This window comes from Canis lupus, chromosome 30, assembly GCF_048164855.1.
Source record: "Canis lupus baileyi chromosome 30, mCanLup2.hap1, whole genome shotgun sequence".
Lineage (NCBI taxonomy): Eukaryota > Metazoa > Chordata > Mammalia > Carnivora > Canidae > Canis > Canis lupus.
This window is the reverse complement of record NC_132867.1, coordinates 30,190,664-30,218,209: the sequence shown is the minus strand read 5'-3', so window position 1 is coordinate 30,218,209 and position 27,546 is coordinate 30,190,664. Positions and strand designations below refer to the sequence as shown.

The 27,546-nt window shown below is 41.7% G+C and overlaps 1 protein-coding gene across 9 annotated transcripts in view; it reads left to right on the top strand.

Moving 5' to 3' along the window:
* TIAM1 (TIAM Rac1 associated GEF 1) overlaps positions 1-27,546 on the top strand; it is a 388,153-nt gene that overhangs the window by 295,659 nt on the left and 64,948 nt on the right. For all 9 annotated transcript variants that reach the window (XM_072806723.1, XM_072806716.1, XM_072806719.1 and 6 more), the window contains 6 exons: positions 915-1,100; positions 6,299-6,445; positions 8,867-8,941; positions 11,692-11,862; positions 18,327-18,431; positions 25,795-25,876. In XM_072806723.1, the coding sequence (XP_072662824.1) occupies positions 915-1,100; positions 6,299-6,445; positions 8,867-8,941; positions 11,692-11,862; positions 18,327-18,431; positions 25,795-25,876 (766 nt within the window). The remainder of the gene's footprint in view (positions 1-914; positions 1,101-6,298; positions 6,446-8,866; positions 8,942-11,691; positions 11,863-18,326; positions 18,432-25,794; positions 25,877-27,546) is intronic.

The following is a 27,546-nucleotide window of genomic DNA, read 5'->3' as shown; positions in this document are numbered from 1 at the left end:
TTGATCCACATTGTGGTGTGTATCAGTACTTCACTCCCCTTTATGGCCATTATTCCATTGAATGAACACACCATGGTATGATGATCCATTTGTCCATTGATGAACATTTGGGCCATTTCCACTTTTTGGCCATTGCGAATAGTGCTAAAAACGTGCATACACCAACACTACATTTTAAGTGAAAGCAAAAGGTAGGTGTGAGCTGATAGTCGCTGTCCATATCATCATTAACATCGCTGAGCCTTCACGGAATACCAGGCCCTGTACCACATCTTACTTCTTGCATGATCTCATTTAAGTATCACTTCAGTCTTAGGAAGTAGGTATTACTTTGCAGCTTTGAAAAACGAGGACATATCTTGGATATACTCTGTGGTTGGAATTCTATTCCAGAGCCTCAGTCTTCACCTTCTGGTGTTTTCTTTTTCCCACTCTGTACTGTCTGCCTCCCACCTCTTCCCAAAAGCTCCTAGTCTCTTTGCCTGTGATCTTTAATTCCCCTCACTTTTCTTTTTGTCTTTGTCTTTCTATGGAAAGTCCTCTCCTGGTAAGTCCTAGAGTCCTCCCTCCAGTGGTAGAAATCCTACATATTTTACTTCCTTGGTTTTCTGCCCCAGAACTTGTTGCTGATGGACTGAAATGCCCACGAACATGACATCTGTATCAGGAGGACCCAAAGCAACTAACATATACTACTTTCTGTTTGCCAGACTGAATTTATGACTGTAGATCTTTGCGAAGTAACGCGTAAGCTACGAAAACAGACTTAAGCTTCTGTGCCCTAAGAAACTTGGGGTACCTATTGTTATCCCTTAGGATTCTAATCAATATCTTGAGAACAGATTTGTAATGTTTGTGTGGGATGAAGTTGTTAACATTTGTTTTCCCTTTTACTCACCTTTTCACCACTGTAGATTTTTGTTTGGGAGCAGAATCTTGAACAGTTCCAAATGGACCTATTTCGTTACCGCTGTTACTTAGCCAGCCTCCAAGGTGGGGAACTGCCAAACCCCAAAAGGCTACTTGCTTTCGCAAGCCGACCAACAAAAGTGGCAATGGGCCGTCTTGGGATCTTTTCTGTGTCATCCTTTCATGCCCTGGTGAGTAGAAGCTGAGGTGTGTTTAAGAAGTATTTATCTTGACTATTAATCCTGAGCAGGACTCAACAGGAGTCTCTGAAGTGTTTTTCTAGTTTTCTGCTATGTGTGGGTTTCTGACATGTCCTCCCTCTGAAGTGGGTACAGATCTTCATTTGAATCTGTCCTGAAATTTATGACTTAAGCTTCTCCTGATGGGCCCTAAATTATTGTGCAAAGAAACTACGAAAGGTATCATCTTAAGAGATCTCTGCATGTAGTGTTTGTTGATAACTCATGTCATCTTTCAGCACTGTCCTGGTTTTAATCCGAATGCAGCTTTTTTTATATTAACCTCGTAGAGATGTTAGTGGAGAGCTCTCTCATCCATAAATGCATTGTCTCTCTCTTTCTCTCTCTCTCTCACGTGCACACATGCAAAAATGTGTACACCATATATTGAACATAGATCTCTTTGGAGATCTTCCTTTTCACTTTATTTTTAAACATTATAATTCTAGAAATCAGTTATGTATAGTCCTGAATCTCTGATGAATTCGAGGAAGGTAAAGATCTTCCATGAGTTTCCAGCCCAGCATACACATTTGCTTGGGAAAGAGAATTTTCATCTGACCTCCGGAGCAGCAGATTGTATCGTCGTGTTGTGTGTTTGCAATCTGTAATTTTATGTACTTGCTAAATTGCGAACAGCTTTATGTACTTTTGGCTCCTTTCTTCTCAAAAATTGCTGTGCGAGTAACATGGTTTCAGCCCATCCAAGTCAACACCCACTTAAAATGTACTGCACCTTAGCACATTTGCTGCGGAATTAAATGTGAAGGCTCAGGTTCCAGAAACTGCTTTGGAAAACCTTAGCTGTGCTGCTCTTGGCTTGCCATGTCAGCTGTACCCTTCAATTGAATTCAGAGCTGTAATTCAGTCAAAGGCGTTTGTATTCTTTATAAATAGATTAGCGTCATCATTCAGATAATTAGGGGTAGATTTACATTTTTAAAGAAGTCTTAAACCAATTTCTGGAGTTATTAAAACTGGCATCCTGATTTGTTCTGCTAATTACAGCTCAGCTCTTGATCTTTCTTGGTCTCCCTGGCTACCACCTCTCCATATAGCTATTAAGTACTCCCCCCCCCCTTTTTTTTTAGTGATGGGTCAATGCACTGTGATGAATAAGCCTTGAAAATGGTTCTCAGTTTGAGAGTCTAGGACTGTTTCTCTGAGACCCAGACACCAGTTGACCAAATCCCAGTTCACCTCTTCTGAAAAAAAAAATTATTGGGATAATAATTCTTGCATTGCAAGAATGTCATGGATCGAGGTGGCATTTGTGTGAAGGGTGCTACTGATGCCAGTGATGCAGATTCACTATTAATTTTAAACCCAAGCATCCAAATTCCTTTTTATTTTTACTGGGCTCGATAGATTTTTGGAGGAAATAATTTTGCTGTCTACCTAGAACTTCTTTGCCTTGTTTTCTTTAAAGCCATTGGAGCTAACTTCTCTGGAACAAGTCAGTTACTGTATTGTTACCCTCCCATAATTTATCTTCAGACTGCCTAATTTCCTAATTCCCTTGATTTCTGTACCGTTTTTGTTTTGTTTTTGTTTTGTTTTGTTTTGTTTTGTTTTTTGATGGGCAGGCAGTTAAAATCTGGCCCGCTGAAGATGGCCATGGGAGGGTTAGTAACTTAGGCTTTTTGGTCAGTGATTTTAAAGAATATTTAATTCCTTAAGTGTAGCTCTCTTTTCCTTTGGTGGCCCCCTCTCCTCCACACCCTGCTGCCTCTGCAGTGTGACTTTGGGTGTCCACATGTCTCTGTATCCTTGCAAACTTCTCTTTTCCATGAGGGGTGTCATTTCAGACAGAACAAAATTAGGCAAGCTGGGTAGGTATCTGCTCCTGTTGGTTGCTCCAGTCTCTGCAGGAGATCCCAGGCAGGGAATTTTCCAGTCTGATTTATTGGATACTTATTTTTTCCTCCTCTCCTTGTCATTTGACCCCAGGGATTTTTTTTTCCCTTGCAATTGAAACAGGCTTCAATTTAGCCTTTGTCCAGACTTTTTTTTTCTTCTTCTTCTTTTAAGTTGGGGGCATGGGAGGAGGAGGTGTGAGGGCAGGCGGGCTGGGGGCGGGGAGATTTGGGCTACAATTTAAGTCCCATTCACTGGGAGGGCTTCCCATAATGCTCAGTGATTTGCAGTAATTAACTGAAGGGTTCCCGCTGTACTCTTTGAAAGAAGGTTATCATCGTTGTTGTTTGCACAGATGAGCAGAATGATAGAGTAATCAGGTTCCGGCCACAAAGGGAGGCATTGTCTGGGCAAAGATCATTGAGAAACTCTTGAGCTCTTGTCTCCTAGTTACTTTGCCAGCTTTTTTTTTTTCTTCTTCCCTAAATCCCTTTGCTTATTTTGAGTTATTATTGTGTTGGGGGTCGCACTTCCTTTAGCCATTTACAAGGCCCCCGACAGTTTCGAATAGTTACTGTGAGAACCCTCAGTGAAGTGCCCATTTGTTAAACAGACTAAACCAACTGGTCAGCGGGTAACTGAGAATATTTATGGTTGTAGAAGTTTCTCTTCTGGGACAATCAAGAGTTACTGTCGTAACCACATATGTAGGATCGCTGCTTTTGCTCTCTGATGTTGGTTGATTTATTTTATTCATTCAGTCACCAAATAAATGTGAGGCCTGGCATCCGTCCAGTTCTCCTTGTGATCAGGGTTAGCAGCAAACAACCCAGAGTTCTTTTCCTGTTGGAGATTATATTCTTGTGCGAGGAGATGCATAATAAAAAGCAATTAAATAGACATGGTAAGTCTGGGTATTGATGTGTACTACAAAAGAAGTAAACAAAGTATTAGTACACACACACACACACATATATATATTTATATTATATGTATATATAAACAGGGTAGGGGACAATCACCATATATTTACATTTGGCTGCTTGTGTGTATGTGGATATGTATCTACAGGTGGTTTTACCTATTTATAAGTAGATCTATAAATATGAGACCAAATGGGCATTCTTTTTCCCTCTAGATTTTTAACTTTAACACCATTTATTTAGTGGTTCTTAGCCTCATTTTGTGGCGATAAGCTTAACCAGTATGGAAATAGTCACGTGGGCGTATACGCTCGTCAGCACCTATTCTTTTTTTTTAAGATTTTATTTACACATGGAGAGAGAGAGGCAGAGACACAGGCAGAGAGAGAAGTGGGCTCCATCCAGGGGGCCTGATGTGGGACTTGATCCTGGGTCTCTAAGATCAAGCCCTGGGCCAAAGGCAGGTGCTCAACTGCTGACCACCCAGGTGTCCGTTTTTTTTTTTTTTTCTTTAAAGATTTTATTTATTCATGAGAGACACACAGAGAGAGAGAGAGGTAGAGACATAGGCAGAGAGAGGCCTTTTGGTTTCTGATTTTTGTTGCCCTCAATGCCTTGAGCATAATCCTAGATTAGAGCTCTTTCTGGAATGAGGTCTTGGATAAGGCATTTCTATATGCCCGGATCTGGGTTTTCTTATTTGCCACCAAGCTGGGAAAATAGAAGACTTCTCCCTCATCTTCCTGTTTTCATTTGGGACCAAAACCTTCCCCCTGGTAGGGGAAGCTGTTTGGATTCCTGTTTTTAGTCTACTCATAGAGCTTCAGGGGTACTTACCCTGTCAGTGTTGCAAACCCCAGGGAGGTGTGCCTTCTACCCACGTGCTGATGGCAGGGGGACCCCCCTACTGATGTTACCCAAAGGTGTTTTCACCACCTTAACTGCTGCCAGTTGGCAGCCATCACACTGGGAGTGGCCCGAGTGGGAATCTATGACAAGTAGGTTCCAAAACTCATCTCTAGCAACAAAGAATGGGTGGAGAGGTTTCATTTCAAGTCTGACTTGCTATACCTCCTGGCACTCCCTTATTTGAAAGGAGAGCCTGTGGGTGGCCTAGTGAGACCTCCTGGCAAAAGTTCCCTTAAGTTCCTGGGACTTTACTTATAACCTATAGGATAACACTTCAAGCATGAATGTTGCCTGGGAAGGAAGGACTCACTGAAATGCAGCCTTGACTTGAGCCGTTATCCCAGAGGTAGATTTAAATGTGGGGTGATGCGCTCAGAAATATTTGGGTTGTTGGCATCTTGTGAAAACCTCAACAGAGTTTAGCTTTTCTTTTTCTTTCTTCCTTTCCTTTCCGTTCCTTTCTCCTTCCTTCTTTTCTTTTTCCTTCCTCCCTCCCTCCCTCCCTCTTCCTTCCTTCCTTCCTTCCTTCCTTCCTTCCTTCCTTCCTTCCTTCCTTCCTTCCTTCCTTCCTTTCTTTCTTTCTTTCTTTCTTTCTTTCTTTCTTTCTTTCTTTTCACAAAACAGAACCCCCCTGCGCCCCCCCCCCCCCGCCACCACCACCTTTACCTAAACAGGACATCTAAGATTACTAAGGTGGCTTCACCATTTTCACACATCCAGCTCCCTTCCATCTAATTGTCCTGCCATCCTTGGAAAGAGTTCTATCTGAATGTCCTAGACGAGTTAGCTTCTCCTTGGTCGAGAAGGAGGGAAGTGAAGGATAGTGGAAATCCTCCCCCTCTTGAGGATGATGCCTAGAGATTGCACATAGCCCTTCTGCTTATCTCCCTTTGACCAGAACTTAGCCACAAGCCCATGTCCTGCCACAAAGGAAAATAAGTCAACTTTGGGAAGCCATGTGCCCAGCTACATGGGGTGTTGCTCTGACTGAGGTAGAGGGAGAATGATATTGGAAGACCACTGTCACTTCCCTAAGAAGGAAATTGTGTAATCCTGAGAAAATTAGTGGAAGAATTGGTAAATTTAGATTTTTCACAGGGAATCACAGGAACCAACATGTATTGTTTTCACTGTTTTTGGCCAACGCTCAGGCATCATTTTTCTAGAATGAGTTTGCCAGCCTTCCGATTATATTTTAAATCCACAAAGGGCCCTCAGAGTACCCATGTATATGAGCCATAGATTAAATGCTTTGGCAGTGGGCTGAGTGTTGGCTTTTTAAAAAATTTCTGTTAATTTGGAGATCTAATTGGCTTTATTAATGAGTTCGTGAATGGGGCAGCATCCCATCTAGCACGTAGAGAGATGCTCCCTGGAGGCATGACTTAGTGGGGACTCTGAGGAACAGGTGAGTGGTCCTGATGCATATCTTTCATTGCTGTTGTGACTTGCTGTCCTTAGGTGGCTGCGCGTACTGGTGAAACTGGAGTGAGACGTCGTACTCAGGCCATGTCCAGATCTGCAAGCAAGAGAAGGAGCAGGTTTTCTTCTCTTTGGGGTCTGGACACTACCTCCAAAAAGAAGCAGGGACGCCCCAGCATCAATCAGGTAGCTTCCAGGGAGGATGAAAGAGCAAGCACAGATCGCTTCCCTGGCCAGCTCACTGTAGGGATGTGTGAGCATGTGTGTGTTCCTTTATTGATACTGGGTGTTATTTCAAATCAGCGAGTTGACACAAAGAAGTTGGTTGTACTAGATGCTTTTAATAGATCATGTAAACTCCCAACTTTGAGCTCTGCTATTAGTCTAACACCATGCTCCAGTCTCCCACCTGCATGCTTTCCAAACCCGGGTTAATTATAGACCTACTGAAAGTGCACAATTCATCCTGAGTCTTCAGGGAAAAAGTGGGGCTTGTTGATGAAGCCAAGTGGGCACCTGAGCACAGAGTTCTTGAAGCTGCTTCTGGCACCGGATCAAAGGCAGCCTCCAGAGAAATTGGATTGTTGCTTTGCCCTTTACTTTTTGGGATTGACATTAAATGGGCCATTCCTCTGCCTTCCAGTATGAGAAACCAGGAATCCCAGTGCCCTGACCACTGCCATGACGCCCTTCTACCCCGAAGCTGGGGCCTGAAGAGGATCTCTGTTCCTCTCGGTTCCAGTTAACATTGTTAATGGCACCACCAAGAGTAGTAGGGGGTTCGCCTCTGGTCACCATATGATGTGGCCTTGTTGCTTTTACCCCTTCTAGAATAGCCTGCCATCCTGCTGGAATCACTTCTAGAAACCTCTCTCCATTGTCATTATCTATCCTCCTCCAATGGCTTTGTGAAAGCAAGTGGCTCCAGGAGTGCTCATACAGGCTTTAGGGACTGAAGGAACATAGGTATTGGTCTTTTCAGGAGAAGGAGAATATTGGAGTCATACATCATGGTGGCTGCAAAGTGAGGCATTGAGCATCTTAGCAGTTGTGGCTAGGATCGCCAATCTGACCTCTTCACTCTGTGCCCTTACTGAAGCCAGTTGACCAACTTGATAAAAAAGATCCCTCATTATTAGTTCTCACAATTCCAGCCATTAGTTTAAGAACTGGAATTTAAAGGAGACATTAATCCTGAAAACTGATGTCCTGTGTTCTTAACTGACATCATGCTCACTATTTAAATGTGGGTTACCTACATCCTTGATGGAATTTGCAGGAAACCAGATGAGCAAATAATAAGTGGGCCGGGATTGAGCAATCACATGGTTTATTCCATGGTCCTTGGAGAAGGTGGAACATCAAGATGGCTACCAGGGGTTTTGCTTCTGTGTAATTTTAAAGAACAAACAGTTTCGAGGAAAGTCGTTATTTCATTAAAAAAAAAAAAATCATACAAGAGACATGGAGGCTCTTGCCACGAAACAAGGACATTCACAGTCCAGATACCCCCCCACTCCTTTTGGGAGGTGGTGGTGGTGTTTTGTGTGAATCCTCCTGTGATGACAAATGACTCAGACCATCACTAAAATATATGCCAGGATTTGCAGTTGGCAACTTGGCTTGAACTTACTTTCCATCCAACGCCTTGATTCATGTGGTTCTGCTTTATCGGCATCAGGTTATGTTATAGTCCTATTGCTGTTGAAGTGGATGCTTGAGGTAACTGAGTCCAAGGGGATGTTTTACCTGTGCAATATCTTATAAACAATTCTTATTATTCTCTCTTAAAGCAAGGGTTTAAAAAAAAATAACTGCTTAGCCATAAGCATACCAACAGTAATTTACTTGTTAATTCTGTACTTTGAAATGGATAAAAATTGTATGTTTCTATTGATCTCATTTGCATCTGGAGAAAGGCTTTTTCTTAATCATGTGTCTTATCCTGACAGTACGTGATTGGTTTGAAGCCAATTTATATAGCGGTTCTCCTGTCTACATGTTTAGATTTTGACTACTTCGCAGAATTCATTTAATTTCAAGAAACGAACTTCTGTTTTTTAAATTAAAAAAAAAAAACACCTTTTCTGTGGTGTTGTAGAAAGTACTATAAATGTATGTTCTCAAGTTCTACCCAACAGAGTATGAAAAATTAATTACTGATAAATATTTGATCGTGTATATGAGGGAATTGCAGAAACACTTCAGTGTGAACAAACCTAGTTCATTGCTTTTTTAATCTATTGTCTTTACATCTAAATGAATTATCCAGATCTAAAAGCCAGCTTACTTACTTACTTACTTAATTTGCTTGTTTGTTTGTTTGTTTGTTTGTTTGTTTATTTATTTATTTATTTATTTATTTATTTATTTATTTATTTATTTATTTCAGTTGTCAAAGATAAGGGATGTGATCCAGTTAGAGGAACGTGTTTTACATGGTCTACTACCATGAATTATGTTCCCTATTTAGAGATCTGAGATAGGAGTATCTGGAAACTTCTGGAATGTTTTCTAAGAGCCATATTCTTTTTCCGTCTCCCTCCCATACTTTGTTTGCCCTCTTGCCCAAGGTCCTTTTTAAGATGATACTTTTTGTATGTGCAGGTGTTCGGTGAGGGATCCGACGCTGTAAAGAAATCTTTAGAGGGAATATTTGATGACACTGTTCCAGATGGCAAGGTAAAAATAAACACATTCCTTTTCTAAAAGTACCACAAATGTATCGACATCACACAATTCCATGGTTTCTTGGGATCCTAAAATTATGTGGCCTCCGTTAAGATACCGAAATGCTCAGATCTTCAAAGTTATGTAACAGGTCAGTAAAAGATGGAAAAGCATTTTCTGTTTAAGACTTGGTAGCAGTAAGAACATGCTCCTGCTGACATAACATTTTCAGCACTTATCCTTTGGATGTGTGATTTTCCATGTAGAATTTAAGACGAAATTTGGGTTCTGGGGAGCTAGTGTTTTATGCCATTGCCAATTCCTTTTATATCCAATTTTCATCCCCAAGAGGTGAATTCTTATTACCCTCCCTCTCTGCCCACACATGCTGTTTTGTTCCCTTTAATTTCAAAGAACTGTTCCGATAGTATATTCTTTAAAAAAAAAAAAAATGCATTTGCCTCCTGAAGACAAGTATTCAATTAAAGATTCACAGACTTGTTCCAACCTTGTGCTTGGATTTAAAAGGGGTTGTCAAACTGCTCTGATTGAAAGCCCATAAAGAATATTGATTTTTTTTTTTCTCCCTGGGCCACTTTTTTTCAGACTCTAAATAAATGGACATCCCTAGTTTTAAAGACCCTCGTGTAGTGATACCAGCAACCTCTTTGTTCAGGGGGTTCTGATGTTGATAATGTGACCTTGGAATGATCCTCTGGTTCTCGGACTCGGAATCAATATGACAGGGAGTTCAGCTCTTGGTTGCCATGCAACCAGGCGATGGAGGGTCAGCAGTAACACAGCCCCGCATTCTAGATGGGAGTTCAGCCTCTGAAACCAGGGTGTGATGGGGAGTTCTGGCCACTAGATAGGGAAGAGAAAAGGGTGGCCAGGGGCAGGCCTTTTCTCACTTTCATACTCAGACTACTCCTGGATTATGTCATCGTGGGTGCCAAGGCAGCTGTCCTTGGAAATACCCATCCACCGCCCTCTCTTTGAAAAACTCTCTCTGATGAGATCTGGTGTAATTAAATCACTGTATCTATGTGCCATCCAAGCATAGTTTCTGATGTTAATGAAGCCATTTCTGAAGTGAGGTAACTCATCTTGCATGCTATTATTAGTTCACTTTTAATGTTAGGATATCTTCTCCAGGCACACAGATCCTGGAACCTGCATTTGTTTTTTCCTTTGGATTTTTGTGTCCCTTTTGTTTTTCTGTTTCTCCGAGATCATTCCTTATTCCACTTCTTGGCTGGCTAGAATGCCTTGATCTCAAAGAGCTGGTTCAGTGCAAAGCCTGGGTTGATCCAGTGCTAAGGGACACTTGTTTAACATGGTACATGAGGAGGGCGCCTGGGTGGCTCAGTTGGTTAAGCGACTGCCTTCCACTTGAGTCATGATCCGAGGGTCCTGGGATCGAGCCCCATGTGGCTCCTTGCTCAGTGGGGAGTCTGCTTTTCCTTCTCCCTCTGCCCCTCCCCTGTGCTTGCACTCTGTCAAATAAATAAAAATCCTAAAGTGCTCGCTTTGGCAGCACATATACAAAAAAAAAAAAAAAAAAAAATCCTAAAAAGAAGAAAAAATGTCGTGCATGGGAGCAGTAGGAAGATTCCAGTTTTAGTTAATGGGATTCAGCCAAGTTGACTGCTCTTTGCCGATTCCTTCCTAGGGGTTCAATTTATCTGCAAAGGTGATATCCTTCAAAGCCAGAGCTGAAACTGTCTTGTCAACTGAATTTAGCTTAGTACCTTTACAAAAATATTTCACCCATGCTGGGATCCATTCTTTTTATGAATGGAAGTTGTTACATGGCTACCTCTCAACCTCTGTTTGGAAATTTGTTTCTTCTCGTAATTTGTGAATACGAGCCTTGTTGTTGGTAACCTTTAGATATGTATTTAATGATCAGTGGCCTGGTTATGAACCACTAATCAAGTCTTGTCTTAGTACAACTTGCCCATCAGTATTCTTGCTTCATTGCTGAAATCTAACATCATTCTTTGTTTGCTTCTTTCAAAGAGATTGGTCTCCTGTTTCATTGCTACTGGGTGCTTTAGCTTAGCTCGCTTAGATTAATCCAGCTGCTGAATGTGTATGTAAGACACGTCTTCTCCCATTTCCTTACAAACTTGATGCTGCTCTCTGGCCCTCAGGTAGAGTAGTGGAGAGGGTGGAGTATGGCAACAGCCTTAGAAGGCCACAAAGCCCATGCCTGAGGGTCTCCTAACCTCAGCTGGGGAACGGTACTGTCTCCCTCCTGGAGCTGTCCTGGACGTCAAATGCAAGCACAAAAATGATGCTACCTGTAAATATGTAGTGCTAGAGCGTCTTTTCTTTAGAAGTTTCCTTGAGGCCTCATTGTCTCACCCAGTAGACATTCTTGCTGTAGGAATGCCCTACTCTATCTAACTTAAGATGGGTTTGTGGAAGAAATCCTAGCAAGAATGCTGAGCTGAATGGATGACCCGTTTCTTTCTTTCTTCCAAATTTTGGTACCCGCTCACACAGTGCCCACCTATGGAGGCCGTGGACCAGGTATACGGTCTGCTTTGTATCTAAGAAATCTCTCCTCCCCATTAAAGCTCTTTCCCCAGTGGTTTCTTCCTGTCTCTGAACATTCCCCTCTCTCCTTAACCAGTGCCACCACTTCTGCTCTGGGCCATTTTCATGGAAATAATTAATCCCCATGTACAATCCAAGGAATCTAAGATGGCAAAGCCTGACTATTGTTGCCCGGCTAACTTTATTTCTTACCGTAGAGGGAAAAAGAAATGGTCTTGCCCAGCGTCCACCAGCACAATCCTGATTGCGACATTTGGGTCCATGAGTATTTCACTCCGTCCTGGTTCTGTCTGCCAAATAATCAGCCAGCCCTGACAGTCGTCCGGCCAGGCGACACTGCCCGGGACACCCTGGAGCTGATCTGCAAGGTATGAAAGTACTTGGGGTTATTTCTGATCTGCACGATATGAAAGTACTTGGGGTCGTTTCCTTGAGAAGAGCAGTGGGGGCTGGAGGCATCTTCCATGGCACACATGGAAATTGAGAAAGTGCAAGAGAGGAAAGCATTCCAAGTATACCTCCATTTTTCTCCCAGAGCAGCTTTGGATTCCTTTGTGATCATATGTATAATAAGTGGCAGACAGTTCTTTGGCCTTGGGAGGACAGGGATTCTTTTTCAGTGGCTTCTTTGAATATGTATATTTCATAGGTTTATAATAAATGTATTGCTTATTCATTGCAAAAATTTTTAGAAAATTTAGGTAAAGAACAAAGCAGATGATACGTACCCTTACAAGATCTAGAAGTAATAATGCAGACATTCTGGTCTTTGCCTTCCCTTCCATTTTCTACACACACACGCACACACACACACACACACGTATTTAATGGTATGTGTACTGTGTGTTACCTGCTCTTTGACAGCAATGGACACACCATGGCCATCTGGGTAGGGAGAAACTGAAATAAATATGTGTGACCTCTGTGATGGGAAACTCCCTTTCCTATAAAACACATCATTAGCCTCTTTTGTGTGCGTGTGACAAATGCCTGAGCTCACTCTCTCTGCTTCCAGTTTAAGCTGAGAAACTTCCAAATCTTTTTCAAGGTCAACATGGTTTTATATTTTTTGCCCCTGAAAGGCAGCCGGATGAAGTCCCTTGAGAAAGGGAAGCAAAAGAGGAAAGGAAAGAGCTTTTCTCATGTGCCTGTTTTTACTTTCACACAATTGATAGCACTGATAGTTTTATTTAGTAGTCCAATTAAACCTGAGAAAACACTGATGCCCCACCCTAACCCCGCCCCATTATACAGATGGAGAAGGTGAGGCTCAGAGAGTCACAGCTCCTGGCCTGGAGACATCATAGGCAATTGCAAGGGAGAGACGGGGCCCACAACTACCTGGCTGCTCTGAGCCTGGGTGTTTCCTCCGGTACCAGGTCAGTCATCAGGAAGGATCAGAAGGGTCAAAAGAATCTAGAATATATTCTTTAGACAGTGTGATGGTTTTCCCCAGGGCCACTAAAGGGCAAGTGGAAACCTTTCTGGTATAATTTTGCCCTAGAAGAAATTGGATGGGTATAATGACATTTTTAGGACCTCTTCACTCAACACAATGGTTTCTAAACACTAACTAACTTTCACGACCAGAACAAGCACCTTAGTGCTGTCTCTGTTTAATTCTACAATCAGCAATTTTTGAATTTGTTAAAGAAAACAATCACTAGGGCCTTTGTAAAGAAAAAAAAAATATGGCTCTTTTCTATGAGTGGGAGAAATGAAACAGTCTGGCTCAAATAAGCCTGATGTGGAAGAAATGGAGAAGGGCCATTTGTTTCAGGACAAAGCTAAAACCAGCCCCCACATAGGTGTTAAAAATAATGATACTCTGTTTCATGCTTTGAATCTTTCACGTACGTGAATTCCAGCTTTTTGAAGATAATGGTGTTTCTGTTCACATTTTTCATTTTAATTACTTAACAAAATTGGTCTATTGAGGATTTCTGCATTCTTTTATTTATAGATTAGCACGATTCTTTAGAGACCCATTAATATTCTGCAGAGCTATGGGAATTATTCTCAGAACTGCAGCTGTAGGTGTCAAAAGTAGGACTCTGTCGGGTTTTTGTTTTTGTTTTTGTTTTTTCATAAGCCAAACTCTGGGGGGTCCTTCTGGGGGATGGCATTGCTTTAGTGCCTCCTGTATGCATCAGCCTCAGACAGAATTAGGGATTGAAGGGTAGGTCACAGTTTTCCGATGACCATTGATTGGTCGAAAATTGAACAGTGAGTGGGAAAAAATAGTGATGGGCCCAATTTTAGGTACTTTTCAAGCTTTGGCCTTGATAGAAACTTAAAGGAATGAGGAATATTGTCACAGCGACTAGGGACCATCTTTAGATAGAGAGCAAGTCGGATCTGTAAACCCTAGAAAGTGTTTATTTCTGTCACTTGAAAGGCTTTTGATGGCATTTTGAGGGCATTCATCCCTTTCTCTAACAACCGAAGGCCGTCCTGCCCAATTTTCTTTGGATCCTCAGCTCTTTTTCACCAAATGTAGAAATAAAGACAAAAACAGTATGGTGTGGAACAAGCTTAATAAGTGTCACGAGTTTAAAAATGGAAAACTTTTGTGTGCACTTTAAGAAATTGATGGTCTCTGGGAAAGCACCCATGTAGGATAAATTATATAGTGTGCTAAGAGCCAGGTGCCTTCTAAAGCTGGCTTCTTCTTTGGAAAACACTTTATTGTAATTAGTGGAGCCAGTTTTACTCTTAAGAGGGGAAGAGATAATGGGGAAACAGTGCCACATGTTATTAATGATCTAATTAATGGTGAGTGTTTTTTGCTCTCAGAGGAGGGACTGAAAAAAAAAAAGGTGATTGTCAGAATGTCTGTCTCTTATTTCTTTATTGTCATTCTCAACGTTGGTGATGGATGCTTTTTCTAATATTTAATAATCAATCTCTTTCTTCTGTCTCTTGCATTCAGCTCATTCTCTTTCCTATCCTATCTGATCCACATCATTTCACATCAGTTTGTCATCTGCCATCCGAGCACCAGTCAAGTTCTGGTATAGTAAATGTTTCAAGATCTACATTTCATGTACAGTTCATGTTATGGATGTTACGAAAAAGATTGTTGCTAAATGTAGCAGGTAACCACGTTGGCCTGTGGGTTTTCGATATATTCTGATCATTGCAATTATCAAAATAATTGCCAAAAATCCACTCACCCATACTTAATTGATGTAATTCACATGTATCCCTCAGATCAGTTTTATTTCATGCCATCACTATGTTGGCTTATGACTTTGATTATTCTAATAACCACTGGCTTAAAAAAAAAAAGTCACCTTGAAGGAGAGAGTAAATATCTTTGGAAATTCCGTAGTAGCACTTGCGTGTGCGTGTGTGTGCGTGCATGTGTGTGTGTGTGTTTGCATTTGCATGGACTTCTATATGTGATAACTGCATGCTTTTATGTTTCCCTGAGAAGTTGGGCAGAAATGGAAGAGCAAACCCTAATGGATTGAAAGATCATATTATTATCATAATTGGCTCAAAGTATTTACTGAAAAAAGCTGCATTGTATTTTCCTTTTTCATTCTTTGAAGTAGATGCAAATTAAAAAAAATGCCAATTAAACTAGTACTTGTTCTATGGTAATATTTATCTTTAGGTATAACTTGTGGCTGCATGGCCTCAAAATGAATCAAACACTCTGTAAGTAACTTAAGTAAATGTACGTCGAGAAACAAATTGGTACCACTTAAATTTTTCCCTCACTGAATCTCTCTTGAGTTAGGAAGCTTTCTCCTGAATGTTTTACAAGTCTACAGCAGGCCAAATATTTAGAATTGCCATGTTAAAATATTCATTGATATTTGGAATTCTTTTTGCACAAAGATGCATTGTGAACATGGTAATTTGCTCGACCTGCTTTGGTATATTGACTTGCAGATACTTGGGAAGCATAAAACTCTTCTTGAGGCTTCCGATGATCTGATTTAATTCGTTAGAATGAGGTAATTCATCAGTTAATTCATTAGGATTTTGCCTTCAAGTTGGAGCAGCCATGACCAGTGAGGGCTTATAACTGAGAAATATTTACCAAAATGATAGACACTCTGGTATATTGATCCAACGTCCCATTTTTAGGGTAACTGCTTACTGACCAATCTAAGGATGCCTTGGTTACAAGGAAGACCATTTAAAATTTCCTTTGTTGCATGTGCCATTTTAATTTTTCTAAATCATCAAGACATTATTGTAACTTAATGAAATTTGAAAAAGATGGTGGTAAAGGGGGTGGCAAGAATCAGTCTCATGACTATCGTATTTATCACTCTCTTGTTGTCTTTGCTGTGTTATGTTAAGTGAGGTACTTTGACAGCTGTCATTTGTCATTCTCTGTACATTGTGTAAATGTTTCAGCACAGTAGCATTTAAGGTGTGATGAGAATCTCTAGTCTTCATCGGGACCATCTTAACATCTCTGGTGCCTGACCGTGAGCCATTTGTCTCTCACACTGAGGGTTCAGGAACCAGAAGCTTCTTAGGTGAGGTTGCTATTTGGGTCCGACTTCCAGAAGACTGTCTAAGTGGCAGCCTCACTGGGAGTGTCCACAGAGTGTTTATTAATGATGACAGTCAGGTTGCCAAATAGATTTGTTCCTGTTAACCAAGACCCTATGGAGTTTCATTTCTCTTCCCTGCCTACCTCAGTCAGAAACAGATGGTGAAATAAATTTTTTCTTCCACTTAAAGATTTCAGTGAGGACCTAGGTAGGTGGGAAGCATTTGCAGCTTCTATCTCTGGAGGGAAACTTTCCTTATCATATTACTCTAAATATTATTATTTCGTTGATGTTTGTCTCAGCAGCTCTCCCACAAGCCATAGATGGCACACTTTAAAACTTGCCTGTTTTACGCTTCTCTGGGTTACCCATACACTCTTTTATCTTAGACCAGTCATCTGGGTCTGTCAGACACTGAGCATTTGATTTCCAATACAGACAGAGCCTGAAATCAAGGTACACAGGCTCAGTGGTGATCACACAGTGGGCTTCAGATGGTAACTTTACTCAGGAAGAGGATGCAGTGTGATTGGGGGTTCCTAAGAATCACTGATCGAAACTTCTTTATCATTCTGCTGGGTGTTTAGAACGAACTCATTTGTGCTTTCTGGAAGTGTGCTTTGATAATAATGCAGGATGCCAATTTTGCACGTATATTTATTTTAAAAAGCAGGGCAGCCCCGGTGGCTCAGCGGTTTAGCACCGCCTTCAGCCTGGGGTGTGATCCTGGAGTCCCGGGATTGAGTTCCGCACCAGGTTCCCTGCATGGAGCCTGCTTCTGCCTCTGCCTGTGTCTCTGCCTCTCTGTGTGTGTGTGCCTCTCATGAATAAATAAATAAATAAAATATATTTTTTTTAAAGCAAAGCCACCACCACCCTATCTTCCATTTTCTGCACACCCATTCCCCACAGTCATACATACTCCTGAAGGCTGCATTTATGTCTTATTATTTTCTATATCTACAGTGTTTCACATGGTGTCTGGCAGACCTAAGATTATGTTAGATGTGATTGATTATTATTGGAATAATGGTTGGGATGATCTTACTTCGGTCTTTAAAATGTTTTTGGGGGGATGGGCAGAGTAAATAGAAAGCAGATTAAACCAGTGAAAAATCAGTTTCACTTCTATTGAAACAATTCTCACCAGTGGAGCTTTTGGTGTGATTTTATATTTATGAAAAGTTTCAAATTTATTTAAGAGTAGAGATTCATGTAATAAACTCCTGCGTATTTATCGCCAAGGTTCTATGATTACCGAATTATGCTTCATCTGTTTACTAGCTCCTTTCCACCCCCTGCTCTGGATTATTTTGGAAGCATATTGCAGACATCATATCTTTATCTACTAGTACTTTAGGATGAATCTCTAAAAGATAAGAATGCTTTAAAAAAAAAAAGACTTGATTTAAACATTTTCTATCAATACATTTTCAGGCTGCTATGTAACCTTCTTTGAAGAGCACTTTCTTACTTTTTTCTCTTGCATCTTCATTAATATATACTGAGGATTATTTACAAAACTACATTGCCTCTATTGCTTTTTACCGCAACATTAAATCAAAGAGGACTTTCTAGAAGGGAAAAATCAGTTGACCTGTTCTGGACCAAAGGAGCAGGCCTGGAAATTTCAATCCTTAACTATTTTAGAATTGTTTTCTTTGGGCAAGTCATTCAGTGTGTTTCCAAAGCTGGACCCATGCCCGTCTGCACTGCCCCCGGAGGGAGTCTCACTCGGGGTGTATATAAATAAGACCAAAATCCAAATGCCTTGTCTTCACACTGACTTGCCTGCAAATGAACTGTTAACAACTGTCCCAGTGTCCCCATGTGGTTAGAAAAACAACTTTGCCAGGGCATAGCTTTTTTCTATCACTAGGAATACTTCCTTGCCTTTCTGTTACTTTTCTTCTTTAATCACCTTTGTAGGTTTGGAATTCTGTTGAAGGGCCTCGTTGATGGGTTTTGTTGCAAAACCAGTGTTAAAGAGCATAATGACTCAGATCAGTAGAAGTGAAGATGTGACTCAGTCATTCCTGTGGAACTCATAAGCTATCCATGGAATATTATTCATCTGTTCAATGAAAATGCTTTTAGACTTTGATCGCTTCTCGGTCTTTTGGCTAAGATCAAGTGTAGACTTTGAGATTTAGACATAAACCTTCTAAGAGGTATAGGAACCTTACCCCCTCCTTAGTAAGAAATCTCTATGATTCTCGGGGGGTACATGATAGTATGTCAGTGGTGCGCTAATTACTCTTATTTGCCATTGAACAGACATTGTCTCTTCTTTTTCCTTTCTTTTGTCCCAGACACATCAACTGGATCATTCTGCTCATTACCTGCGTCTGAAATTTCTAATAGAAAACAAAATGCAACACTACGTTCCAAAGCCTGAGGAGGACATTTATGAGCTGGTAATGTTTATGACTGTTGTCCAAGTACATTCTGTAGGAGATTATTTTTAAATTATATGTGTGCTCGTGCTAATTGTGGTTGGTGAAGTGGAATGAATTCTAAAATAAATGAGCCTCATTTGGAGCTCTAAAGTTTGTGGGGATGGCCGTACTTATCACAATGTGTCTGCCGAGTAGAAATGCCACCTTTGTTTATGCAAGGAGCAAGGCAACGCAATCATGAAAAATTGAAATCCAGAGCTGAGTCTCAGAATTTCAGTTGTTATTCCTAGCTTTCCTTGCAGCTCTGACAGTCCTTGGTTTTTAAATTGGTGACTCAAAGATCAGCTCGCTGTTGTCAGAAAAAAAGCACTAACTCCAGTTTTGGGTGACTTCCACCTGCAGATTGAAACCGATAGGTTGGATCCTGTGGGGTGAAAAAGCTGCCATGCGATTAAAATGTCCCGGTCTTTTGTACCTGTACTTAGATAGATTCCTGGGGACATTTATGTATGCTTGAGTTTCATTATGGGAGTTGGGTTCTAAACTATAGCTGGGTTTTATAGCGTCCTTACTGTTTACAAATTTTGTGGTATTGGCAAAAAACGAGGTGCTAATATACAGGTGATCTTTGAACAGTACAGGGGTTAGGGGTGTTAACTGCACAAAGATTCGAGTATAATTTTTGACTCCCCCAAAACTGAACTACTAAGGGCCTACTATTGACTGGAAGTCTAACCGATAACATTAACAGTCAATTAATACATATTTGGTATATTATATGCATTGTGTACTGTATTCTTACAATAATGTAAGCTAGAGAAAAGAAAATATTATTAAGAAAGTCATAAAGAGGGGTGCCTGAGGGGCTCAGTCAGTTAAGCAGTGGACTTCGGTTCAGATCGTGATCTCAGGGTCCTGAGATTGAGCCCCACATTGGGCCCCGTGCACAGTGAAGGAGTCTGCTTCTCCCTCTCCCTCTGCCCCTGCTCATGCTCTCTCGCTTGCTCTCTTTCTCTCTCAAATAAATAAATGAAACCTTTTTTAAAAAACAAAAACAAAAAGTCATAAGGAAAAGAAAATACATGTGCAGTCCTGTAAAAAAATCTATGTAAATAAAAGTGGCCCCATGTAGTTCAGATTCCTGTTGTTCAAGGGCCCAACTGTGCTTAATTTCTAGGATTTTGTAAAGATTAGAGATAATGGTGCACATAGTAGATGCTCAATAAAAGGTGGTCATGGTAACAACACAGCGACAAGTTCCTTTTTTGTTAGCCGAGTGGTACATTTTTCAGTTCCAGGAAAGAGACATTTTGGGAACAAGGCGCCTCTTTATTGGAATTCATTCTTCGCTCTCTGCACTTAGTCATCCCTCTGGGGGCCACCGAGCTGCTTGCCACGGATACTCAAATGATAACAGCATGACTTCAGATGTGGTTGCACCACAGAGAGCAGAACTGAAAAACCCCAATAGCCTCTCTCTCTCTGAAAAGGAGAAGTGTGATTTAAAATTTAGTAGGGAATTTTGTTTTCAGTCAACTTCTTGGACGTTCACTTTATATACACTAGAGCTCGTCGATTTTTAGACCCACAATTCAATGAGTTTTAACCAACGCGCACCCTCCTGTTTCCAGTGCTGTAGTCATAACTTAGAACATTTCCATCATCCAAAAATGCTCCCTTGTGCCCCTTTAAGTCTTGCTAATGAAATAAGAGAGGGGGTGCGTTCATAGTTCTTTTCCGTGCCACGCAATCAATGGAAGAAGATCAAAATGAGGAGTCTATTTTCAACCATCGCCTAAATAATGAAGTGTTAATAGAAGAGAGAACTTTTCACAGAGAGTAGCTGATTTATTTACTTATTTTTTCCTCTGGCATGTGGAAGAGCCCCAATTTTGTTCTCTCTGAGCAGAAGAAACAAAAACCCTCTTCCTTACTTAAAAAAGAAAAGTTCATTGCTGATAAGACTAGAATAGTTATTAGATCATCCGCATATTTGCACCATGGTGGACATGACCTTCATATGTTGTACCTAAACAACTTCTGTGGCCCGTGTATCTCACACATAGTAGGTGCAGGAGACACATCTTTTGAAATTATATTGACTCACTTATTATTTTTGAGTCTTGGCCATCCTGTGGTTCATCCAATATGGGAGATGGAGGTGTGCCAAGCTTAGTCTGTTTGATCTACAGTTGCTGGACAGGTGTTCTAATTATAATTGTCTAAAAGAATCTAAAATGCAAAGGGAACATGGTATTCTTTCTTGCTCATTGCAAAAGGTCTCCAGCTCAGAGATCCCTGAGGAAGCGAATGCCATAGACTCATTAATGTTATTGTTCGGATTGCAAGTGAGTATTGCTTACTCACATCTCTATTTTTACCAAGATTCTGAACTTTTTTTTGTTCTTCCTTTTTTTTTTTTTTTTTTTAAGATTTTATTTATTTGAGATAGAGAAAAAGAGAGAGCATCAGGGGAGGGACAGAGGGAGAACCAGACTCCTCACTGAGTAGGGAGCCTTACAGTGGTCTTGATCCCAGGACCCTGAGATCATGACCTGAGCCAATGGCAGATGCTTAACCAACTGAGCCACCCAGGCACCCCTGAACTCTTTTGTTCTTTTTTTTTTCTTTTGTTCTTAAGATAGCTTGTGCAAGTTGGTAAAGCCTCTAGCTCCCTTGTCAGATTAATATTTTCAGTTGCATGAAATAAAAGATAGAGGATTGCCTATAGCTTAATTATTTGGAAATCATTATCAAAAGCATTCTTAAAGTTATAGATAATATATGTGCTTCTTTCTGGGCTCAGTAAATAATAAGACCTAGCACTAGATCTGAAAGGTACCAGGGTTTCGAAGTAGTGACGAGCGTGAATAATACTTTGAGGTAGTAGTGGCAACTAGAATGTGTTTGGAAAATAACTATTTTTTACTTGTGACAAGGTCACAGCCACTGCTAAGACTGCTGTATTTGTTGCCTACATTTATTTAGGATCGAAGGAAATGCTAAAGTTTCAGTTACAGGTTAGTGACTATAAAGAAGTGTAAGTTCAGAGACCCCTTGAATTCCACCCAGGGGTCCCTGGTTTCCAATCCCTGGTATAGGCCATTAAACTGCTACTGATGTCATTCCAAGGCAGGGGGTGTCTGAACACAGCATTCTTGGAAGCTTTTTAGAGTTTGCAGGTTTCAGAGTATTGACCCATGCTGAGCAGGCATCAGACTGTACATGGTTAATTAGTTCCCATAGCCCACCTCCATTTGATATTTGACAGACCAGGGAAGCTCATGGATGTATGAAGATGTTCAGATGTACAAAGATGTTTCCCGAAAAATAACTCATTTATAGATGACTGTCCCATTATGTTTTATTCTCTGACATCAGTTTACCCGATGTTCTTTAGTCATAAAGACCAATAGTTATTAGCAAAAGTGTGTACTAGATTTTAAGGATTTGAGGGGTCTAGTATGTTTATTTTGGTGGCTTAGAGGGTCCTCTTGCTCATGAATGGCCATGAATAGTCAGTCATCTGCTCATCTGCTTTGCTGGTTACCTTTTAACATATAAGTGGTACCAGTTTGGAGACTTTTTCATACTTAATTTTAGGCCCAGTTGATAGAATGGTAATAAATAGGGAATCACCAGCTTTTCAAAACCCATATTAAATGTGTTTTTCTTAAAGTGACAGGTGGGAATAAAGAGTTTGCAGAAACACTAGTAAATCGATTTCTTTGTCCAGCATGTATGTATTTGGCACTTATGTGTGCCCAGCACCACTGCAGCTATTCTAGGTACCAGAGTACATAACCAAAAATCCCTATTCCTAGGGCCACCTGTCTGGCTCAGCCCATAAAACATGTGACTCTTGATCTTGGGGTGATGAGTTCAAGTCCCACGTTGGGCAGAGAGCCTACTTAAAAAAAAAGATGGAAAAATCTCTGCTCCTTGTGGAAACTATATTCCAGTTTGTGGAGACAGATATAAAAATATGTAAATTTTTTGCATAAAGACATGTAAATGTGCAATGTTTAGGAGGATGTGAAGAGCTTGGAAAGAAAAGGTTAGGTCAAGGGGAGAGAGAGATGGGGCATCCAGAAGCAGAGAGTACCGCTCCTTTAGCCGTGTTTGGGTTGATGTTTGAACAGGGAGTGAGGTGACAAAATGAGTCATAGAGGTATTTTGCTTTTTTGTTTTTGTTATTTATTTATTTATTTATTTTTTCATAGAGGTATTTTGGAGGGAAGTGTTCTAGGCTGAAGGAACAAAGCTGGGTAAGGTCCTGGGGGGGAGGGGTGGCAGGAGTGGAGGTGGTTTACTTGTGTGTGAGGAGAGCCAGTGGGTAGGGTAAGGGAGGGGGCCGGCTAGAGGGTGAGAGAGGATACAGGAAGGGAGGAGAAGGGGACCAGGAATGGGCCATGCAGGTCCTACGTGAGAGAGGAAACCCAGGGGAGAAAGGACATTAGTGGACTTCTGTCTTAGTAGGCTCAATGTGGCTGATGTGTGGCCAGTGGACCAGAGGGCATAAGAAAAGTCGCTGAGAGCAGGCAGGGAGCTAGTGAGCTCTAGCTGGGGCAGTGGCTGATGCTGGCTTGGACCAGGGCACGCAAAAGGAGATGTTGTAAGAAATTATCGTGATTTCATGATAACTCGAATACCTGGTGCTCAAGTGTTTTCCTAAATCTGATGATCTTTTGATCTGGTGTTTGAAAAGTGACAAGGCAGGAATCCCTGGGTGGCTCAGTGGTTTAGCGCCTGCCTTTGGCCCAGGCCGTGTCCTGGAGTCCCGGGATCGAGTCCCACATCGGGCTCCCTGCATGGAGCCTGCTTCTCCCTCTGCCTGTGTCTCTGCCTCTCTCTCTCCTCTGTGTCTTTCATGAATAAATAAATAAAATCTTAAAAAAAAAAAAAAAAGAAAAGAGGGAAAGCCTGTGACATCATTGCTTTAATGAAATAAGGGGAATGTGTATGATGTTTCGCTGTTAAACAAGTTCGTCTCAAAGTATGAAATTTCAGCTTTTCCAATTTCAGACATTGAGTGTAATTGCGTTGAAAATATATCTTCAAGGACAGACCCTTCTTGAGGTTTTTTATGTATTTTATTAGTGCTCTTCACTAAACAACGATATTCGTCTACTACCCTAAGAAAGGACTGTGGCCAAGGGGCTTATACCTAGATTTACACTAAGTTATTGTCTGAGTCTGGTAAAAGACACAGCAGCTTTCACACCAATCCAAAGACAAGTAGGAGGCAATATTATGAAAGAATAGAAAGATTATTCACAAAGCTATATTCCCACTGGATCCGTCGAAAACTATTTGGAACTTTGCAGAGATGATTGGAACACACGGTGGTAGACTGCCACCTAGGGTAGGAGTTCGGCTCTCGAGGAAATTTTTGAAAAGTTAAAAACTGGGGGATCCCTGGGTAGCTCAGTGGTTTAGTGCCGCCTTCAGCCCAAGGTGTGATCCTGGAGTCCAGGGATTAAGTCCCATTCAGGCTCCCTGCATGGAGTCTGCTTCTCCTTCTGGCTGTGTCTCTGCCTCTCTCTCTGTGTGTGTCTCTCATGAATAAATAAATTAAAAAAAAAAAAGTTAAAAACTAAGGCCTGAAGTAAGTTGAACCCAGTCCAGAGCATTTTATTGAGCATCCCATGGCGCTCGAAAATATGGCATGAAACTTTCCTGTATTTGGTATTTATCACTTCAGCAATTGTATTTTCTGGACTAAAGATCAGGTTTCTAATTGATTTCTTCTGAGTGTAGAATGTATTTGTGAGAACAGTTTTCCTGAAGTATATTAAAAAAGGGGGGGGGCACCTGGGTGGCTCAGTGGTTGAGCATCTATCTGCCTTGGGCTCAGGGCATGACCCTGGGGTCCTGAGATCGAGTCCCACATCGGGCTTCCCACAGGGAGCCTGCTTCTCTCTCTGCCTGTTCTCTGCCTCTCTCTCTCTCTCTCTCTCTCTCTGTGTGTGTGTTTCTCTCATGAATAAATAAATAAAATCTTAAAACACACACACACACACACACTAAATGATGGCCACTAACACATTGCATTTGTCAGAGGCTGCGTTAAGTTAGGGTGTTCTCGAGGACCCAGGATGTGTGGTCAGTGTTCAGGCCTCTGCTCCCTGGCTTTCTATTACAGCAGCCCCCGGGCTCTTGAGTCCCAAGCATTGGGGTCCCCTCTCCCACCTGTCAACTGCCATAAGTGAAAAGAAGGAAACCACGGTTCTTTTCTACTTGCTGGAACTATGTTATTTCTTGAGGAATGACCTTGTGGTGAGAGATGGGAGCAAACTTAGATAACCACCAAGACTTCCCTTTCGTGCTAAAGGACAGCCTTCTCTTACTAATGTTGGCACAGATAGATTTTCATTTCAAAATCGAATGATGCTTTTTAAGTTCCATATGAGCTTTGACACATCTCTTTGTTTTGGAATGTTTATCAAATTTTTGGAAATAGCTTTTGACTTGCTTACCTAAGAAGTAAGGTTTGGTACCTCCAAGTGAAAATGAAGGATATTAAATTGAAATACGTTTTCTGGTGTGTGAACTCTAGCTTTCTGTTATCTTTTTCCCCCCAGGCTTTCTTGGGTTTCTAGAGAACTGATTAATTCATGTGCTTTAGTTTTCTAGCTAATTTGGTATAATCCCGTGGCTAAAAGAGAATATCTTGCATTTATATAATTTTCTGTCAATTTCAGTGCTCTAATTTGTGGCCACTTATTTGTTGTTGTTTTTTTTTTTTTTTAAGATTTTATTTATTTATTCATGAGAGACACAGAGAGAGGCAGAGACACAGGCAGAGGGAGAAACAGGCTCCCTGAGGGGAACCCGATGCAGGACTCGATCCCAGGACCAGAACCAAAGGCAGACACTCAACCACTGAGCCACTCAGGCATTCCTGTCACCACCTACTTGTGTTACTATGAACCTTTTGGGCAGAAATGGTTTGTGAGCAGAAGAGAATGGAAGCACAGAGATTTCTCCTCTTCCTAGGAATTTCTTGTCAAGATCTTTATAGCCTCTTCCTGATTTTAATAATTTTTTTCCTCAGTACTGGAGAGTTCTTTTAGGCAGGCAGGGAGGGGCAGAAGGAGAGGAAGAGGGAAAATCTTATGCAGACTTCACATCTAGCACGGAGTTGAACAGGGGTTGGGGGCCCTTGATCTCACGACCCTGATGTCATGACCTGAGCTGAAATCGAGTCAGATGCTTAACCTACTGAGCCACCCAGGCTGCCCAAGGACTGGAGATTTTTGATTCCTGGAGATTTTTTTATTTAGCAAATTGTGAAAAAAAGGATTTACAAGACGATGTCTATTCCTAATAAGTTATTTATAATGCCTTCCTAATCAGACTCCTCTTTGTCACTTTTCAGCTGTACAAAGAAATTGAAATTTGTCCAAAAGTCACTCAGAACATCCAGATTGAGAAGTCAGATACGGCCAGTGATAATTATGGTACGTTTATTTTCCTTTGATCTTTGGTGTTTTTCAAGATAAAGCGATTCCTGTGTAAACATGCACTTATTTACAATTTAGTAAAATTCTTTTGGGGCCTATTTAAAACAGATAGCACATCTGGCTTCTGTGTGGGGCAGAGCAGCCAATCTCGGGGGAAAAAAGAGATATTTACTGTGGGTACGATGGAGACTTCAGCCTGAATTTCATAACCTTAATCATCAGGGTCCAACTGCCATAAAAAGGAAATGCCTGTATCGGGAATAGATCGTGTCACACCTCTCTCCCTCAAGTATACTCATTATTCCCCCTTCCCCCTCAAATAATGTTAAAACAACTCTTTTTGGCATTGAGTTGGGGGGCCCCAAGACCGCCCCTAGATTTGCGGATTCAGTAAGAGGACTCGGCGAATAGTCCTACTCATGACCATGGATGGCTTAACACAGGGAAACTGTACAGAGTGGCCTAATAAAGGGGAAAGGCACATGGGGTGCAGTCTGAGAAAACAGGCGCAGGCTTCCAAGTGTCCTCCCCCAGTCACACGGGGCGTCCTTATTTTCCAGAACCCAGCAACGAGCTGATAATGCACGGGAGCTGTTGTCTCGTGGGGAAGTTTGTCCGCCCAGTCCCATAGACGCCCTCGGCCTAGCATGTTCCAAAGTTTCAGACTCCCAGGGGCAAAGCAGGTGTTGAGCACAAACCATGTTATTTGTACAAATTCAAGGCCCAGCGAGCCTCGTTAGGGTTGTCGGGAACCCACCCAACATCCGAGTTCCCAGATGCCAGCCAGGGGCCAAACTTGGAAGCAGGCAGGCCTTTCAAAGGAGAGCAGTCAGGGTTGCTGTGTTGACGCTTTTCCCCTCAGTTGCCTGCATCCTGGCGTAGTTGACTATATAATCCCTTCCATATGTTTAAGCCTACTTAGCCTTACACTGTGTGATTTGAATAGCAGCGGAGTTAAAAGACATGGGGAAACCCGTACCACGATATTAGTCACGAGTGGCGAGGTTGGCCAAGGGGGCTCAAAGCAGGGAAATGTGCTTCCTGAATTCACCAGGCATCTTCTGTGGGTTGGCCGGGACTCTCTATGTTGTCCTCACTCCCGGACACAGGCCAGCAGCAGCTGCCACCTGGGGCATTGTCCATCTCTTGGCAGAGGGGAAGAGAGACGTTGGGAAGCCAGGTGCTGGTGCCCTCGCAGAGCTGTGTTAAAGCAGACCCCAGGGCCCCAGCTCCCAGCGAGGGGCAGAGAGGCGTAGCCCTGCTCTGTGTGCCAAGGAAGAGAACCTAGAAAGACAACCGAGGGAAGGACACTAGCCTATCGTCTGTGCTCATTTACAGTTTCTCTCTGAATTAAGTCACTTGGCTTTTTAGCATGTGAACATCTTCAGATCCCTTACCGAACAGCCAGCGGGAGAGCAGACTAGAAGCTTTCTGCGATCGCTCCACGGGCCACCAGTCTTCAGCCCCGAATGCTCCCGAGACCATTTGGCCTAATGAAGAGAGCCTAATTTTGAACCCTGGTCACTTGCATTACACCTTCCCGCTGTTTACTTCTTGACCTTAAAACCAAAGACATCATAAACCAAGAGGATGTTTTTGACGGCAAAGGAATTAATGTCTGTGAAGGGCTAATTATGCATCAGAAGTGTGACCTTGGTAATTAAAGC